This window comes from Vombatus ursinus, unplaced genomic scaffold (genome assembly GCF_900497805.2).
Source record: "Vombatus ursinus unplaced genomic scaffold, bare-nosed wombat genome assembly UNPS02014775.1, whole genome shotgun sequence".
NCBI lineage: Eukaryota > Metazoa > Chordata > Mammalia > Diprotodontia > Vombatidae > Vombatus > Vombatus ursinus.
In genome coordinates this window covers 16516435-16534168 of record NW_020954553.1, presented here as the reverse complement: position 1 = coordinate 16534168, position 17734 = coordinate 16516435, and the positions used below count along the sequence as shown (strand labels likewise).

At 39.4% G+C, this 17734-nt stretch overlaps 1 protein-coding gene across 1 annotated transcript in view; it reads right to left on the bottom strand.

Annotated features, from left to right (window-relative positions):
* The window catches only part of CSMD2 (CUB and Sushi multiple domains 2), a 914813-nt gene that overhangs the window by 286504 nt on the left and 610575 nt on the right, over window positions 1-17734 (bottom strand). Inside the window, exons 14-20 of the mRNA XM_027864466.1 lie at window positions 14774-15100; window positions 11530-11724; window positions 7691-7829; window positions 7024-7211; window positions 5510-5698; window positions 5211-5327; window positions 1058-1273 (exon numbers count right to left, since the gene is read on the bottom strand). Of these exons, the coding sequence (XP_027720267.1) occupies window positions 1058-1273; window positions 5211-5327; window positions 5510-5698; window positions 7024-7211; window positions 7691-7829; window positions 11530-11724; window positions 14774-15100 (1371 nt within the window). The remainder of the gene's footprint in view (window positions 1-1057; window positions 1274-5210; window positions 5328-5509; window positions 5699-7023; window positions 7212-7690; window positions 7830-11529; window positions 11725-14773; window positions 15101-17734) is intronic.

Below are 17734 nucleotides of genomic sequence, written 5' to 3'. Positions count from 1 at the left end.
AGAATGAAGTTCTAATGGAGAAATCTCAGGAATAGTAGCAGGCCTAAATGGAAATTATTGGCTGTTGAAGGATGTATGGCTTCAGAGTTTCTTTCACATCATAGCAAGTGGTTGGTCTCCTCTGTTTATACCTAAGTCTGGCAAAGTCACTATTCTGAGTTAGGATAATGCACTGGAGTGAGGGGTTGAAAGTGTGAAGAAATAGTTTCATTAAGTAAAAGACTCAAACTGCATATGAGTCTCAAATGCAAAGGGTCACCAAACCATCTACAGTATCAGTGGCAAGTGAGTAGTCAGTATATGCTCCAAGTCAAGGTGAGAGCATGCCTCCCATAAGGCAGTTGGTTAATGGTTAAGAAAGCCACTAGGATCAGGTCTCAGTCACTCCAAAAGGAAATTTCTCCAATATATAGGGAAGACTATAATTGTCATATCTCTCTCACTTTACCTGCCAGGTCAAGGACAAATCCAGGACATCTTACAGTCAACAAGAAAACTTCCCTGCCTGATAGTAGGGAAGTAGAGATTCAACAAAGTTAAGGGATGTAATTTCTAAAGCTCTAGTCCAACAGCCCTGCTATGCAAGACTGGAGAAATGTAATTACAGAGATATATTTTATTACCACTACTCAAGCAAGGATGAGGAAGCTAAAAAAAAAAAAAGACTTTTTAAAAACCCAATAGATTCATTTTCTCATATTTATTGTTATCAGAGGTTGTGAAATGGAAGATCAGATGACATGGGGAGAATATGGAATTCCTGTTTTCTAGGGCATAGAAAAATCTTCAAATGAAGTCCAATTGCTAATGCTGAGTAAAAGAGCACAGATAATCCTTAAATGCTCCAAATGACACTCTATAATCACATTCCTGCTTGGAAAATCTATGCTGGGAAGTTCTTTGTGTCTAACCCACAGGCTTCAATCACATAGTAATAAAAAGCTTTCTCTTTTTATTTTTAAAAGTAATCTTGACCTCTTAGAAAGAAAACTGTATGGAAGCAGAAAAAGATTATTAAAGGGTCACATCTGAGTCTAAGAATCTGTAAGCCCTTTACCTGAGAAGGTGATGTTGAATCCTTCATATGACATGGAGAAGTCAGAAACAAAACGGATCTGGGCTGTAAAGTTGCCATAGAGTCCAGCACTTATTGGGGCAGGGAGGCGGGAACCAGTCAGCTGCTTGAGCGGTTGTGTGAAGCTGCCATTCTCAGTGATGAGTAGATAGTCATGGCCACTCTCCAAGTGAAAAGTATGAAAAGTGAAGTAAACACCTGTAAGAAGGAACCAGGGAGACAGAGTTGAGGGAGGTCAGGATAGAGAGGCAAAAAACAGTGACTAGGTCAGCCCAAAACCAGGTGTGAATCTCAGCTTCACTCTAAGGGAAGAGGGATCCATATGTACCAAAGACTGTGAAGACTATTCTGATTTGCAAATACTTTTGATGTGTACACATGTATCTCTCTATTATGCACATCTGGAGAATCCACTGAAAAAGTATCTGCTGTGTCTACTGCCCTCCTCTTGTTAGTTTCAGGTCCCTATACACCTACCATTAACACTCACAATGTGTTCAGGAAGGACATATTCCTCTGCAGAGATGCAAATGAATACTCAACTCAAAATCCAAGGGCTTTAGGCCTTAATTCTTAGCTGAATTAGATTACCTTTACGATAGACCATGACAGCTCATTACCTGAGAACTCTTGTTTCTTAAACTATCTCAGTATCTATTCAATAATGATGCATATTTTTCTCTGTCTTACCCTTCATATATATGACTACAGACAAACCAATCATTTCCCATCATACCTTTCTGAAATGATGAAATTAATTCATTCAAAAGCTACATAGAAATACTACAATGAGGTGGTTAGTGCTGCTTTTTTCATGTAGTCTGGTGGGTTAATTACTCCCAAATGTCAAGAAGCAATTTCTTATAAAAGCATAAATATGAAACTCTATGTTCAATCCCTTCTATGCACTAAGTCTGGAAGGTATGGGGAGTGAGATGGGGTCAGGAATCCTGAACCAAGCACAGCAAAGGGGCTGGTAAATTCCTTGCAGGTTTGGAATGATCTTTTAGTCAAAACCTAGGTCTTTTAGCCAAACTGCAAAATTATTATATAGGAGTCTGCTATCATCTGGCTGGTCCAACATTTACTTGACAACTTCTACCCTCTCATAAACAGAATACAGAAATATAGAGTAATTCAGTGCTGGTAAAAAGTGCACTAACAACTGAAGAGATCAGGAAAAGCCTCATTTCTGTGGCCAAACTTGAGGCGATCATTGAAAGGATCTAAAAATTCCAAGAGGCAGAGGGAAAAAGGCATGGGCCTTAGCCTATATAAAGGCCTGAAGGGGGAAATGGAACGTTAATTAGGGATTGGATTAGATAGTAGGTAGTGTGGCTAGAACATAGAATAGATAAGGGTATGACAATTTCATATTCCTAGTATAGAATGATAAGATGGAGTCAAATTGTGAAAAGTTTTAAACAAGTGTCACTGACACTTCCTACAGTCTCCTAACCATGGCCCCATTCTCTAACCATCTCCACCTCACAGAAAGCTTGGACACCACCTCTGGACTTCTGATGGGTGAATATTTTGTTTTATCTTGCTGTGGCAGATGCCTCAACTAAGGTAATGCAGGCTCTTAAGAGCTTAATAGAGCCTAACACTAAATGAAATGTAGTAGAATAACCATGCATGTCTTTGGAGTTAAGGGAGGAGAGAGAATTAAACCATTACAGAAGGGTTAAAGAGAAGAAGAGAAACGACAAAGATGGGAGGTTTGGGGACTAGGAGATCACTGGTAGGAAAACAATTTCAGAAGCATGGTAGGGATAGAAGCCTGACTAGCAGAAGACAAAGAGAGAAGTGGGGCTATTAGTTGTAGCCATTTTCAAAAAGTGTAGCAGTGAAATGGAGGAAAGAGATAAGATGGTAGCTAGACGGCAGAGCAAATTCAAAGGAAAGATTGGGGAGACCTAAACATGTTTTTAAGGGCATTTAAAGGAGCCAAGTGAGAGAAATGTGATTAAGAGACAAGTAATGACTTTTATAGTAAGCTTCTGGAAGAAGCAGGAGGAATTAAGACCAAAGCCCCAGGTGAAAGTATTAGCTTTAGTGTGGAGTAAAGATATATCTTCTTCTGTGACCAAAGGAAAGAGAAGGCAAGGCAAAGCAAGGTGCCTTAGGAGGTGCCAGGTACTGCGCTAAGCACTGTGTACACAAATACAACCTAAAAAGGAGAGTCCTCACCCTCAAGGAATTTACATTTCAATTGGGAAAGACACCACACAAAAGAGAACTAAAAACCAAGTTGGAGGGCACTGTACCAAATTTAGAAAAGTCAGGAATGCAGCTAGGAAGAGTATGAAAGTTAGCTGGCCTAAGTCCCTCTCCAAATATGGATGTATGAAAGGACTTCACAGACTTGAAAAGTGAAAACAAATTATTGAGGAATGGAGATAGCAAAATGGTCTGGCATTTCCATGGTTGGCAAAGAGCTTGACAATACCTTCTCTTAGCTTTGTCAGGGGAAGAAGGAACAGGCAACAATGAAGATGGTTGGAATGGATGTGGTATCATCAAGGGTGAGTAAAGTTTCTGTTACAGCAAAGTGGTGAAAAAATGTTGGTTTAAAAACCTGTGGTTGATAATATCATCTAACATGACATAGCCCTTTCAAGTTTGCAAAATTCCTTCCAAATATGTCATCTGATCATAACAAAAACCTTGTGAGGTAGGAGCTATCATCATCCCCATTTTATAGATGAGGAAAATGAGACTGAAAGAGGTTAAATGTCTTGTCCAGGATTACATAGTTATTTAGTGACACAGGATTTGAACTTAGTCTTCCTGACTCCAAATCCATACTTGTGGACTTGGGGCATGGATGAGGAATTTGCTGAGAAATGAGTAATTTGCAATCCAAATTCCAAAGGATGTGTTGTTTCAACAAGGCTAAACATTGCTTTAAAAAAAGATTTCCCCAAATTTTATGGATAATTCCTAAAAGGGCATATCATCTTTGTTCTTCTGTGATGGTCAAACTGCTGCTCTGGGAGTCAGTCCTATTGTAGGCTTTTCATTAATTATATGGTCTCTGAGTACCACAGATTTGTTTTTCCATCTACACAATGGTAAGAAGAAGCAACATATCTCCCTGTGTCAGACAAAGAGTGAGGGAAAAGGGATAACTTTTTCCCTCATGGTACCATTAGTACCTAGACATTTTAATTTTCTTTGGATAGGTCAAGTTATTTATGGGTCTTAATCCCAGGGCACCTCTAATCAATAAGAACAATAATAATAGCTCATGTTTTATAGAGGACTTTTTAAAAGTTTTCAAAGCATGTTATACATTATCTCATTTTAGCCTCACCACAACCCCATGAAGTAGAAGCTATAAATATCTGAGTTTTACAAGCAAGATAACTGAGGTTCAGAAAGGGTTAACAGTCTTACTCAGGGTCATATAGGGAATAAGTGTCTCAAGCACTATTTGAAACCATTTCTTTCTGACTCTAATCCCTGTACTTCATCCACTCCACCTACTTCTTAGGAATAAGCCACTTGATGAGCCACTCCATAGGCAGGACTGTCCTACAAGTCTGAGTGCAGTTTTCAGTTATTAAATGTTAAAGGACTTTGGGAACACCCTATATAATTAAGGATATAACACATTAGACTGGAAAACAAAGGATTATGTGAAGGAATTTTGGTAGACTTGAAAACTGCTTGAGGACCAAATCCACCAAACAATACTGGGAAGCTCTTGGAAGGCAAGGGACCTGTGATAGATCATGCCACCTCATTACAGATTCACTGTCAGCAACTGGCATGGAATGATCCAGTGCAACAGTATGAGTTGCTAGACACTAACTGGGGATAAGTTGGCTGAAGGTGGCAACAACCCCAAGATTCATCCAATACTACATATACAAGAAGAGCTCTAGGGTGCTCTGTTTTAGCTCAGATCTGATGCTGCCCACTTGCTTCCCATACCAGGTACCTGCCATCCCCTTAAGTAATTCTATACCATAACACCCAGAGAAGACTAGGAAGACTAGAAGAATGGATATGACTCTTGCAAGCAGAAGTACCTCTAAAGGAATATCTATGTTTATTATGTAATCATATAGGCTACTCTTTGGCAAGGTACTTTGCTAAGAAATCTGCAGAAGATTTTGCATCTCACCTTTGCCATGTGATGTTTCTATCACCCAAGTACAGTTCAGGTTATTGGGATAGAAATCGGGAAAGCCTGGTGAGAGGATAGTACCACTGGAACCTTGAATGAAGCCACCACAAAGAGCTGCAGGAACAGGAGAAAGAGAGCCATGAGAGGATGAAAGGATGACTTAGACATTCTTAGAAATTCCAGACTGACCATACCAGTAGGAACCTGGTACTATACCTGATCCTCCCCACACTTCTCTGTCCCTACCCAACACACAAACGGGAAAAGACAAGATCCAAACCAATTTCCCAACTTACCTTCACAGCTCGGGAGGGCTCGGCTCCACTGAAAGTTGGGCTCACACTCCAGTGCTTCACTGTCACTTAGAGTGTAGCCAGAATCACAACTGAAGGTCACCAAAGCACCAACATAGAAGTCATTTCCATGACGATGACCATTCACAGGGATCCCAGGGTCTAAACAGTGGTCTGATTGTATTGTTACAGCTGGAACAGAAAATCCACAGCTAAAAGAAAGGGCTCACAGATGTAGCAAAGGACTCACAGATGGAAACGTTATATTACAAAAGGCTGGAATAATCTCATGTCATAGCCTAGGCTTAAACAGTTTAGCTTCTTAGCCTCATTTGGGGGAGTGAGGAATGGGAATGGAGGAGAGAAGTGGTGCAAAGTGATAGGACAGAGGTGAATAAGGACTATCCTTTCGAGGGTTTCTACCTGTCAAGGTACCCATGATCCAACAGAAATATATCCGTGGGGTAGGAATGTTCTAGGAGATACACTGGCAACAGAAAACTTCCTTGTCAGTCCCATTGTTTCCCAGGCAGCCTGGTCAGAAACACACATACAGCACCCAAGAACTACAAATGCCAAAACTCTCCTTGACCTACTTCTAAAGGGAGGGCAATCAGGATAGCATAGTTGTTATTCAGGAAGACAGTAACCAGGACTCTACTAGTTCATTGCAATGTCCCTTGAACTTAGCCAGCCTGTGTATCTACCTCCTCTTCTCACATTCTTGCTGTGTGCCAGTCTGGTCATTTTGATATACCAGCTCTAATCACATTATGTAGCTCCCCTAAATGCCCAGACTAATTGCAGGTCCCAGAAAAAAAAAGTGATGATATAATTATTCTGTACCTTACACCCCAGCTATTCCCTTTAGTCCCTAAAAAAGAGAAATGAGCTAATGCTATGAGCAGTCCCACTTGGACTCATCTCCTCCTGAGTTCTCAACTCACAGCAGCCCTGTTAGACAACAGCCACAACACATCACTATTTTCCAAACTCTTCAAAGAGCAATTTTTTTTGCTCCATCTATCCTCAGAGAGGAGAATTACTTCCTACCAAATTTGCATGTGGGCAGGGTAAGATCAAGCAATTGCTCTTCCCAACAAAAAGGGACAAACAGAGACCTTCTGACATGTCTGCAGTACTGGGTACACAGAAGCTGTTTGAGGTGTTCCCTTTAAATGTAGGACACAAAGTAATATGGTGGGAGAGTAATATACTGGCAGTACTCAAGACACTTTGGTTCTAATCCTGGCTTCTAAGCTGGATCCTAAGGTGGGTCACTTCCCATTCTGGGCTGACCCGTAAAGTGAAGAGTTTGGCATAGTCAATCTCTAAGGTAACTTTTATCTGTAAGACTCTATGAGTGAGTAATACACTTAGAGAATCATAATAGAATCATGGTACAATGGAACTGAGATATTGTCTCACTAGCTTTCAGAGAAATAAGGAATCCTTTTCCTCATCAGCAAGGACAGGATCTTTACAACAGCCACTTCCCCTACCCTTCCAACACTCACTCTCATATCGGATCTGGAAGCCAATGTCCGAATGACTCTTGTCTGTAGAGAAGAGGAGATAGAGGTAGTTGCTAGTGCTGATGAGGAACTGGGGAACTTGGGTCCCATGGTAGACTCCTATCAAGGGTGATGAGTATGTACGTCCATCTCGGACCTCTAATGTATCATAGTTGACCTCTGTTTTAAATCTGCCAGGGAAGGAAAAAATCTTACATAAACAATAAATTTCTCATCCATTGAGAATGACAAAAATCCTAAGTTACAAAGAGTATTCTTGTTCAGAAATTGATGGGAATAAGATAGCCTCTGAAGTACATTCCAGCTCTGAGATTCTGTGATTTCTCTGTGAATTCAGGTTTCTGGAAAGAGGAACAGATTTAGGAAGGCTAGGCATTTGCAAATAGTTTGGATGTTCTTTAGTGTAAGTTGTTCTGTTGTATTCAAGACCCTCTAAGATCCAGATCTGTGGCCACTGCAAGGCTTGGGACCAAATTAACTATGTACCTGGGATTCAAAATTCTCCTTTTCATAATTAAGAGGACAGGCAGAAAGATACTCCTCCCCATTGTCACAAAAAAATCTCATTTTCCCCTCCCCCTTCCTCCAAAAGTTCCCTCTTGTGCTTTCTATCCCAATCTCCTCCACGACAAGTTATGATCATAAGCACCTGTCAAAAGTGATTTTGATGGGGTATCCCGGCTGAGCTTCAATCACCCACACACAATTCAGTGCATCCTTGTAGAAGCCAGGCCAACCAGGGGAGAGGATAGTGCCACTAGGAGATGTCAAATGACCACCACAGGGTGCTGTTGAGGGGAGGGAGGGAAAAAAAATAAAGATCTCAGATTGATCACATGGTAGTAACTTTGTATGAGAAGATGCTTACAAATATCTCCATCCTATAAATATTTGTATAGTTGGCAGTAATGCTTTTTGGGTTTTTTTTTTTTAAAGAAAATTAAAGCAAACAGGAACTATCAATTCTTTCCAGAAAGGGAACTTAATTGACTTTGTCCAATCACATCACCTGGGACTTCTAAAGGCTAAAATAAAAATAAAATAAAAATAAGAAGACCAAACTATGAGTAACCTTGATTAATTCTCGCCTAAACTATTACATCAGCATTCTAACCTGTCTCCCTGCTGCTAGAATCTCTCCTCTCTGACCAATTTTCCACACAGTAGGCAAACTGGTATTCCTAAAATATAGAAATGATCATGTCACTGCTCTGCTTCAGTGGGTCCCCCTTGCCCCTAGGTTATATATAATACAAACTCTGCTCTGTGGCATTTAAAGCCTTTCACAACCTGGCTCTACCCTACTTTTCCAGGCTCCCCTTTATTCTATTTTCCAGTCAAACTGGTTTACTTAGTATTTCCCATATGTGACATTCTATCTCCCATCTCCATAGCTTAGCATAAACTATCCCCACCGATGCCTAGAATGCCCTCCCCTATTCCTCTATTCATCTCCACTTCATAAAATCCCTATCTTTTCTGATGACTTCTGTTCCTAGTGCACTCTCTACCAAAATTACATCGTAGATATTTTGTATTTCTGTTCATGTTACCATAGAATGTGAGTTCCTTAAGGCTAGAGACTATTTAATTTGTGACTTTGTATCCCCAGTGCCTCATATAGTGTTTATAAGAGGAAACACTTAATAAATTTATGATTAGCAGAGAAGTTTGAAGTTGACATGACAAAAAAGAGATCTCCTAAAGGTTGTTGAGCAGAGGAGCAGCATGATGAAAGCACTACTTTAGAAAGATTAAGCTGAGCACCTGGAAAGAGACTAGAGACCAGGAGATTGGGGTGGTATTCCAGACATCAATTGATGGGTAGAAGCAGGAGTGGAAAAGAATAGATAAGACAGGTGTTACAGGGGAAGAATCAATAAGATTTGGTGATTATCTGGTTAAGGGGATGATGGAAATGGACAATTCAAAAAGGACTCTTATAATTTCTAATCCAAGTGATTAGGTAGAACAACAGTATCATTCATTTACTTAAAGTGGAATTTTGGAGAGGAAGCTTTCTGTATAGAAACATGAGCATCCAGCTCAGATACCATTTTTAACACATCACTGCTTTACTTTATGACCTATAACTGAAGCAACATGGTACAGTGGAAAGTCTACTGGATTTAGAGATGGAAAGTCTATATTCAAATCCAGCTTCTTTGGGATTTGATGCCATTCAAATGCTACTTAATAGAAATGTGACCCTGGACAAGTAATTTATTCTCTTTGGGACTCAGTCTCCTCATCTATAAATTGAGGGGTTGGCCTGGATGACCTTTAAGGTCATTTCCAGCTCTAAATCTATATTCTATGACCAAACCAGGGAGCTAGATGGCACAGTGGATTGAATGCCATGCCTAGAATCAGGAAGACTCATCTTCCTGAGTTCAAATTCAGCCTCAGATTTTTCCTAGCTTTGTAACCTTGGGCAAGTCACTTAATGCTGTCTGCCTCAGTTTTCTTATCTGTAAAATGAGCTGGAGAAGGAATGGCAAACCACTCCAGTATCTTTGCCAAGAAAACTCCAGATAGGGTCAGAAAGAGTTAGACAGGACTGAAACAATTAAACAACAAAATGATCAAACTGTCAAGAACTTGCTATAATCTATAATTAAATCATAAATCTTCTGCCTAGTATTTAAAGCCTCATTCTTAATTCCCAACAACTATTCCTTGCCTTCAGTCTTATACACCTTTTTTTTACAACCTCAGATTTTGGTATGCCTCAATTTCATCAAGGTCAGTCTCTTTACTGTAGTCCACAGGCACACCATGCTCAAATCTGTATCCATTTTTTTATGATATACCATAACTTTCTTACTAATTATTTCAGATATATAATCTCTTTACTAAGAGCTTAGGAAATATTAGTTGCTCTATGTATAGTGCCATGGAAAAAAGCCTTAGATTGGAAGTCCAGAGCCCTATAATACAGTTCTGGCTTTGACACTATCTCTGCACAAGTCATTTACCATCTCTGAGACTCATTTTGCTTATCTAAATATTTGCAATATTGATATCATAGAAATTCTGTGAAGAAATTGTCTGTATACAAATTTGAATTATTATTTCAGACAGCTAGGTGTTTCAGTATATAAAAGCTCTGGACTTAGAGTCAGAAAGCCAGAGTTTAAATCCCACTTTAGATACTTACTAGCTATGTAACCCTAGAAGAGTAATTTAATCTCTCTCAGCCTTAGTATCCTCATCTATAAAATGGGAATAATAATAGCACCTACCTCTCAGGGTTTTTGTGAGGATCAAATGAAAAATATATAGCACTCTAGAATCCTTAAAATGTTATATAAATGCTAGCAATTCTTATCTTATATAGCTAATAACTGAGCACCTAGAGGGCACAGACTAGGTCTTCTTTGCTATTTCTCCTAGCACAACTGAACAGAGTGCTTGGGTCCCAGAACTCAACAAGTTAACGAGCATTTATTAAATGCCTATGATGTGCCAGGCACAATACAATGCTAAGTGCTGGGTATGCAAAGAAAGGCAAAAAATAGTCCCTTCTCTCAAGAAGTTTATAATCTATCACGGGAGACAACACGAGAACAACTATGTACAAATAAGATATGTGCAGCATAAAGGGGAGATAAACTTGGAGGGAAAGCCCTTGCATTAAAGGGGATCAGGAAAGGCTTCTTGTAAAAGGTAGGATTTTAGCTGGGACTTGAAAGGAAGCCAGGGTGCCTGGTCATTGATTCTTAGTGAAATGAATAGTGAAAATGATAGGTACCCAGATAGGATAAACAATCTAGAGAAGATACTTAAACCTACAATTTGTCAGGCTCTAAAGATTACAAGAGAAAAGCAGCATGGTGACAGGGATCTGAACTATCATTGTAGCAGAGGTCATTGTAGATGCCCAGGAAAGAGGGACTACCTCTCCATATGCTATGATTTCTGAAGCACTGAGGAGGCATCCTAGCAAAAAAAAAAAACAAAAAACAAAACAAAACAAAAACCTCCCCCATCATGATTCACCAAATGTCTAAAATTCCACCATTCTCCTAATAACATATTAGTTTTTATATTTATATAACATTTCATAACTTAGAAAGCACTTACACACCTACAGTCTTGTCAGATCCCTTTTTATAGACGAGGACACTGACATTTAAGAAGGCAGAGTGAGCTGCCCAAGGTCACAGTTATCAAATGGCAAAAATGGAAAAGAAGCTATCTCTCCTGAGTCCATGTTCAGGACTGCTTCCAGTTTATTAAGCTACCTGACCTTAGAACTTGTTCTTTGAGGCATAATCTCTTGTTCTAATACATAAGCCTCTAGAGGAGTTATACATTCACCTTTACTAGCCTCAATATATATCGAAGGATCTTAACATGGTGTGGATGGATCACTTAAACTTTGCTGACCACAATTCTACTCCTGTGGTAACTGGAACACACCTCCTTCCCAGCTCCCCCTCTCCCTCACGATGAAAACCCCACCCCTCCTGAGAACACAGGTACCTTCACATCGAAGCACAGCATTGTTCCAAACCACACTGCCCTCTTTTAAGATGCAAGTTACTGTCTCTGAGCCATGAGTTCCCAGGAAGCCCTCATCACAGATAAAGGAGATGGAGCTGCCCAACTGGAGGCTGTCACCAAATCGTTTGCCATTCACAGGAACACCAGGGTCAGGGCACTCGTTGTGTCGAAATGCTGTATGAGATGGAGGCTGGTTAGCCTGGGCTGACTCCAGAAATAAAGCCACCACATCACATTCACCAAGCCCGGACCTCCGCCAATGCCTTCCCCAAAGCCTGCAATGGAGGGGAAGACAAAGTAGCCTTCTTTCCACCTCCCACTCTAAACCTGGGTCCAGTCCAGGAACTAGGTACTTGAACACAGAAAGAGGAATTTTTTCTAGAACCTGCTGATTCAAAATACTAAATAAGCTGTAAGGTCAAATCTATTGCCCACTTCAGAACCCTCCACAGTATTATAATGTCATTGCCAGAGAAGATTAGACACAGTCCTATGGTAGATAAGAGAGATCCAGTCTAAGTAACCTCACCTGAAGTTATCTGTTCCATTTCCCTTCCTCCAAGACACAGTGTCATCTCAGCCACCCCAGGAATATAAGAATGGTTCCTTAAAATAAAGATCTTCCAACATTCCTTGAAATAATTCCTTTGCCTGTCTCTGTCATCTACACTAGTGGTCCTCTAAAAGCAGATATACATGATCTTTAATAAAACAAGCTTCTGATGGAAAATGTGGTTTGTGCCTGAATGGTCTAAGGGTATTTGAAGAACTTAATTTTTCCTTATTCTTTTTTTAAATTTTCAAATTCTCAAAATTTTGTGGTAAGGATGTCTCCAGGGCAAGTAGAGAAGGATAAAGACCTGAAACTTGTGTCTCAGCTGTTTCAGGTCTGACTCTGGAAGTAAAAAATTCAAGGCAAAAGCCTGGTAAACTTTGTCACTGCCCATTAGATGGGAGAACTAGTTGTTGCTGGTGGCAATTATGATGAATTGTAATGCTCTGAATATAGCAAAAGTGCCTTGGAAAACACTGCCTTTAAAGGAACAATGCTGGTTAACCTATACTACATGTTTTCTAGTAGTTTTTACCTTAAACTATCAATGTTAAAACCTGTCACGCTACTCACTGGTCTTTCCTTATGCGCACATACAAACACACACACACACACACACACACAAAAGAGAAGAACATTTAAATGAAATATCTGCCCTCAAACTGCTGTCAATAAATGTTCCTGCCCCGAGTCAGCAAAAACAACTCACACAAAACTTTACGCCATATAATGGGACAGTCAGCGAGTGTGGATGTCATTCTTTTTGCCTTTACATGGGTTGTCTCCTCCCCTTCACCATCTCTTAAATCTTCAACACCATTCCAGGATAAATTCAAGTACCATATCCTACAGGAAGCCTTCTGGGATACCCCAATTTGTTATCTGAAGTTGTTAGTGCTCTCTCTCTCTAATAAAATTATCTGTCATTTATCAGCTATGTAGTTACAAGTAAGTCAATTCACATGGTTCTTGTGAAGACCAAAGGATAATATAAGAAAAGCACTTTGTACACTTGAAAATGCTATGTATAATCAAATGGGATCATGTGTTTCATAAACATTAAAGCATTATATGAATGTTAGCTACCATTATAATTAATACCATTATTATCTAAAGCACTGTTAAATGGAAAAGAGAAGAGAATAACTGCATTACTCCAGAGTAAACTTAGCACCAAAGGGTAGAGTTATTGGGAGGGAGAAACTGAAGCTCAATATGAGAAACAACATAGCTATGTAAATATAAAAGCTGGTTCAGGAGCCATAAGATCTGAATTTGGGTCCTAGCTCTAATATTTATCAGCCTCATGACCCTAAGCAAGACCTTCTTCCTGTATGGTCTCAGTTCTTTCATCTGAAATATAATATAATGCCTGCACTACTGACCTCAAAACATTTGTGAAGAGGAAAGTAAACTTTAAAGCATTATATAAATATGATGTGTTATCACTCTTATTATAAGAAAGGATTTTCTAAGTTAGAGGTGTCCAATTATGAAAAGGGTTTCTTCATGGGGAAGTGAGATCTTGAATACTGAAATATTCAAACAGGTTGGATGATCATATGCCATCCAGATGATGTAGAAAAGATTCTTATACTGAGTGAGAGGTTAGCTTTGATGTACTCTAAAATCACTTTTAACTCTGAGATTCCATGAGTTCCATGAGTATATATGCATTGAAATATGTGACAGAAATATATATATATGTATCCATACACACAGACACACAATTCCACTATTATTCATTCTTTCTGCTTAAAGTTACTATCAAAAGTACTGATAAACTGGGCTGTATCAGTCACACAGCATAAACATGCTGGCCCAGGAGCCTGGGGCCATCTTCAAGCAGTTGAGATTTTTTGCTAATAACTATCTTGCATCCATTGTTCCTAGCTCCCCAAATAAACTAATCCTTCTTCCACCCTTCAAATATGCTCAAACTAAAAAACACTATCTCTTTCAATTCATTCTCATATAATATCTCTAATCACCTGTCTTACTCTGGGCATATTCCATTATGTTAATGTCCCTCCAAAAATGTGGTGCCCACAACAGAATACAATATTCCAGATGGATTCTGACCAGGGCAGAATACAATGGGACCATAACCTCACACATTCTGGGCATTGTGTTTCTATTAGTGCCTCCTAAAATCAAACAGGCTCTTTCTGGCTGCCAAGACCATAATGTTGCATTAAACTCAGTTTATGGCTCACTAAAATATTCTAGATTTTTTTTCCTTTTTCACATAAACTGTCCTTTATTTCTTTCTTCATCCTTTATTGGTCTGACCCAACACCTGCCACAGTCTTCAGGAGGTGAGAAGAAGGTATGAGAATAAGCTAGTAAACAGGAAAAATGACCCCAGACCACTGCAAGGGATACTAAATAATACGGACAGGAATATTTCACTGGCAGGAGAAGAGATTATAGTGCAACAAGAGGAAAGAAGCCTCAATCATCCCAGAACCCCATGTACCTTCCCTGGCTAACCCATTCTGTGTTCTCTCTAGCCCCTGGTATAATATCACTTCCTTATTTTTCCAGAGAGAGTGATTTCCATTATTCTACTTCCTCATCTCTCCTACTGGATTAATAGCAAAATTTCCTACCTCCTTCCCCACAGTCCACACCCACAGAAGAAGGCTAAGGAAGGATACACTGACTTACTGGTGAAGGTGATGTTAAAGCCTCTCTTCCCTGTTGAGTGGTCTGTCTGGAACTCAAGGCGGGCCACGTGGCCACTGCTGGTAAGTGAAGAAGGGATCTGGTTTCCTGAGAAGGTGCCCAGAACAGGAGACTCAGCTGTAGCCCCATCTTTGATGGCCAGGAAATCAAACTGAGGTTCTACATCGATATCATTGAAGGCCAGGTGGATGCGACTCTCAGGCTTGGCAAGGATAAGCCAGACACAGTGCAGGTGATTGCCATATTCTTCAGGATAATTCGGGGATAATACGATACCAGATGGGCTGGTAAAGTTGAAAAAGCAGGAAACTGCAAAAAGAACAGTAGCTCAGGTCAGTTCTCTATTCTAAACACCCACCTTCCCTATCAAAGGCCTTACTTAGGCCTTTCATGTTGGTTTTTTTTTTTTGCTTTTTGTTTTTGTAAAAAAATAAGTAACCAAGGATGATGATGAGAGATTCAGAAATGTCAGTTCTCTTATACAGACAGGATTACAAAATAACTATTAACTAGTTGTTCTAGTTTTCTATTGGGATTGAATTATGCTAGGGGAGGTTGGGTTGGTTTCTAGGCTAGATTCTAGGCTAGGTTGGAATGAGCTGATCAACAACACTGAGATTAAGAAAAGTCCCAGTAACTGAGAACAATACCACACCTCCACTTTTTATACTCTTTGACCTTTCAGAAATACCTCCCTTTATACCTAATGTGGCCTGCTGTTCTACTACAATGGGACATTGACCAAAACAGCCAAGTGTGATAAAACTCACTAGTTCTCAATCGTGTGTGGGGAAATGAATGGCCACATTCTGAGGGAGGCAAGAAAACTTCAAAAGGAACTCTTAGAAGGGATAATGCTGAACCAAAAGTAATAAAGCACTAATGAGAGAATTTCAAGTATTAGTGAGATAGTATATGAAGTAGATCTCTCCATGTGTGTTCCACTTATAAGACATTTCAATAAATGTATTCTTATGTTTCCATGGCTTGAAAAAATTGATACATCTCCAGCAGGGAAACTTCTCTCTTACTGCACAAATCATTTCCCTCATCTCCTCAACATTCAAGTGGAAATGGGGGAAGTACTTTAAATCAAATCTCTGCCTCCTTCCCCTTTACCCAATTCCAGAGCATAGGATCATTGTTTGGATCATTTTAATCACGCAGTCACTCAATCAACAAGTATTTATTAAGCTCCACACTATATTCTAGGGACTATACTAGATACAAAGGACAAAAATTAAATCATTCCTACTTTTAAGAGCTCATATTCCATTGAGGGAGACAACATATACATAAGTATATACAAAATAAAGATAAGGTTATTGGTATGGGGGTCACTAGCAGCTGAAGATATCAGAAAATGCTTCATGTATAATGTAGAACTTGACTGATTTTTGAAGGAAACCAAAGGATCTTAAGAGATGGAAAGAGATGGCAGTGCCTTTTGGGCATGGAAGACAGCTATGCAAATTCATGGACAAGGCAAATAAAGGAACTGAAAAAAGGACAGTTGGGTTGGATCAAAGGATAATAATATATGATATGTATGATACAACATGATGCGTGATAATGATAGTATGTAAATGATATTATGTAATGTATAATAATATAATATCACTATAAGGGTAGATTGGAGAAAGTTTGCAAATGGCTTTAAATATAAAAAAACAAGAGTTTGTATGTGATTCTGGAGATAATAGAAAACCACTGGAGTTTCTTGAGTAGGAGAGTGCCACACAGGCCTGCCCTTTATGAAAATCATTTTAGTAGATGGTTTGGAAAGCAGAGAGACTTGGAGCCAGGAAACCAATTAGGATGCTATTACATTAGTCCAGGTGACATGTTTCAGGAACTCAGCCAATTGATCAAGGTGGTCGTGCAAAAGGATAGAAGGGAATTAATTTGAAGATGTTTTAGGAGTAGAATTAACAACAGTTGGCCAGTTATTAAATATGTAAGACAAGGGAGAGTTGTGACTAGGGTTTCAAACCTGAGTGACTAGAAAAAATGGTGGTGCCCTCATGAAATGCTAAGAAGGGTGGATTTGAGGGTAAAGATAATTGGTTCTGTTTTGCACTTATTGAGTTTGGGATACCTAGCAGATCTTCTGATACAGCACCAACCCCTAACATAGGCTCCTGAGGAAAGCAAGAAATCAAGGTCTCCTGGAGGCAGCTATTTAAATATGGAGAAAGATGTTCTCAGAACATTCTGATATGGGCTCTATGGGGAAATTCACAGAGACAGGGCTCATTTGCTCCTTAAATGAGGCTGCTCTCTTCAACGGCACCCAGATTATAGCCCTGTTACTATAGGGAATACTCCCACCTTTACACCTTGTGGGAATAGCTTAAATTATCCTTATTCAAAATCATCTCTTCTCTAATTACCAGTGCCTATTTGTGAAGAAGTCAAAATATTATATAGCATACATCTCTGAGGAGGGGAGATAGTTTTGTTTACTCTCCTGTCTAATGTTTAATGATCCCTATATTCGGAAATCTTACAGTGGAGGCTGGAATGGCCTCTCGTCAGGTGTATTGTAGAGTCAATTCTTGCTTAGTTATTTGCTGAACCAGATGGCCTCTGAGATTCTATGAATATGGTAACCTGGATGGTAAAACACTTAAATCAATTTAGAACCTCCTCAAAAAGAATAAAAAAAGTCCTCAGAAAATCAGCATCTTACCAAAGTTAAAAGGGGAAAGAGATGGAACCATAGAATATGAGAGCCAGAAGGCATTTTAACAATTATCTCATCTAACTCCCTCACAGTACAGATGACACAGAGGGGGAAAAAAAGGGAAGGTGAGTTGTCTATGATCACAGAGTTAGCTAGTGGTAGAGCTGGGACTATAAATTAGATATCTGGACTGCCCTGCCCATCAAAAAAATAAGTGTAAGGATCATAATTAAAGGAAAACAAATCTCAGCTTTTAG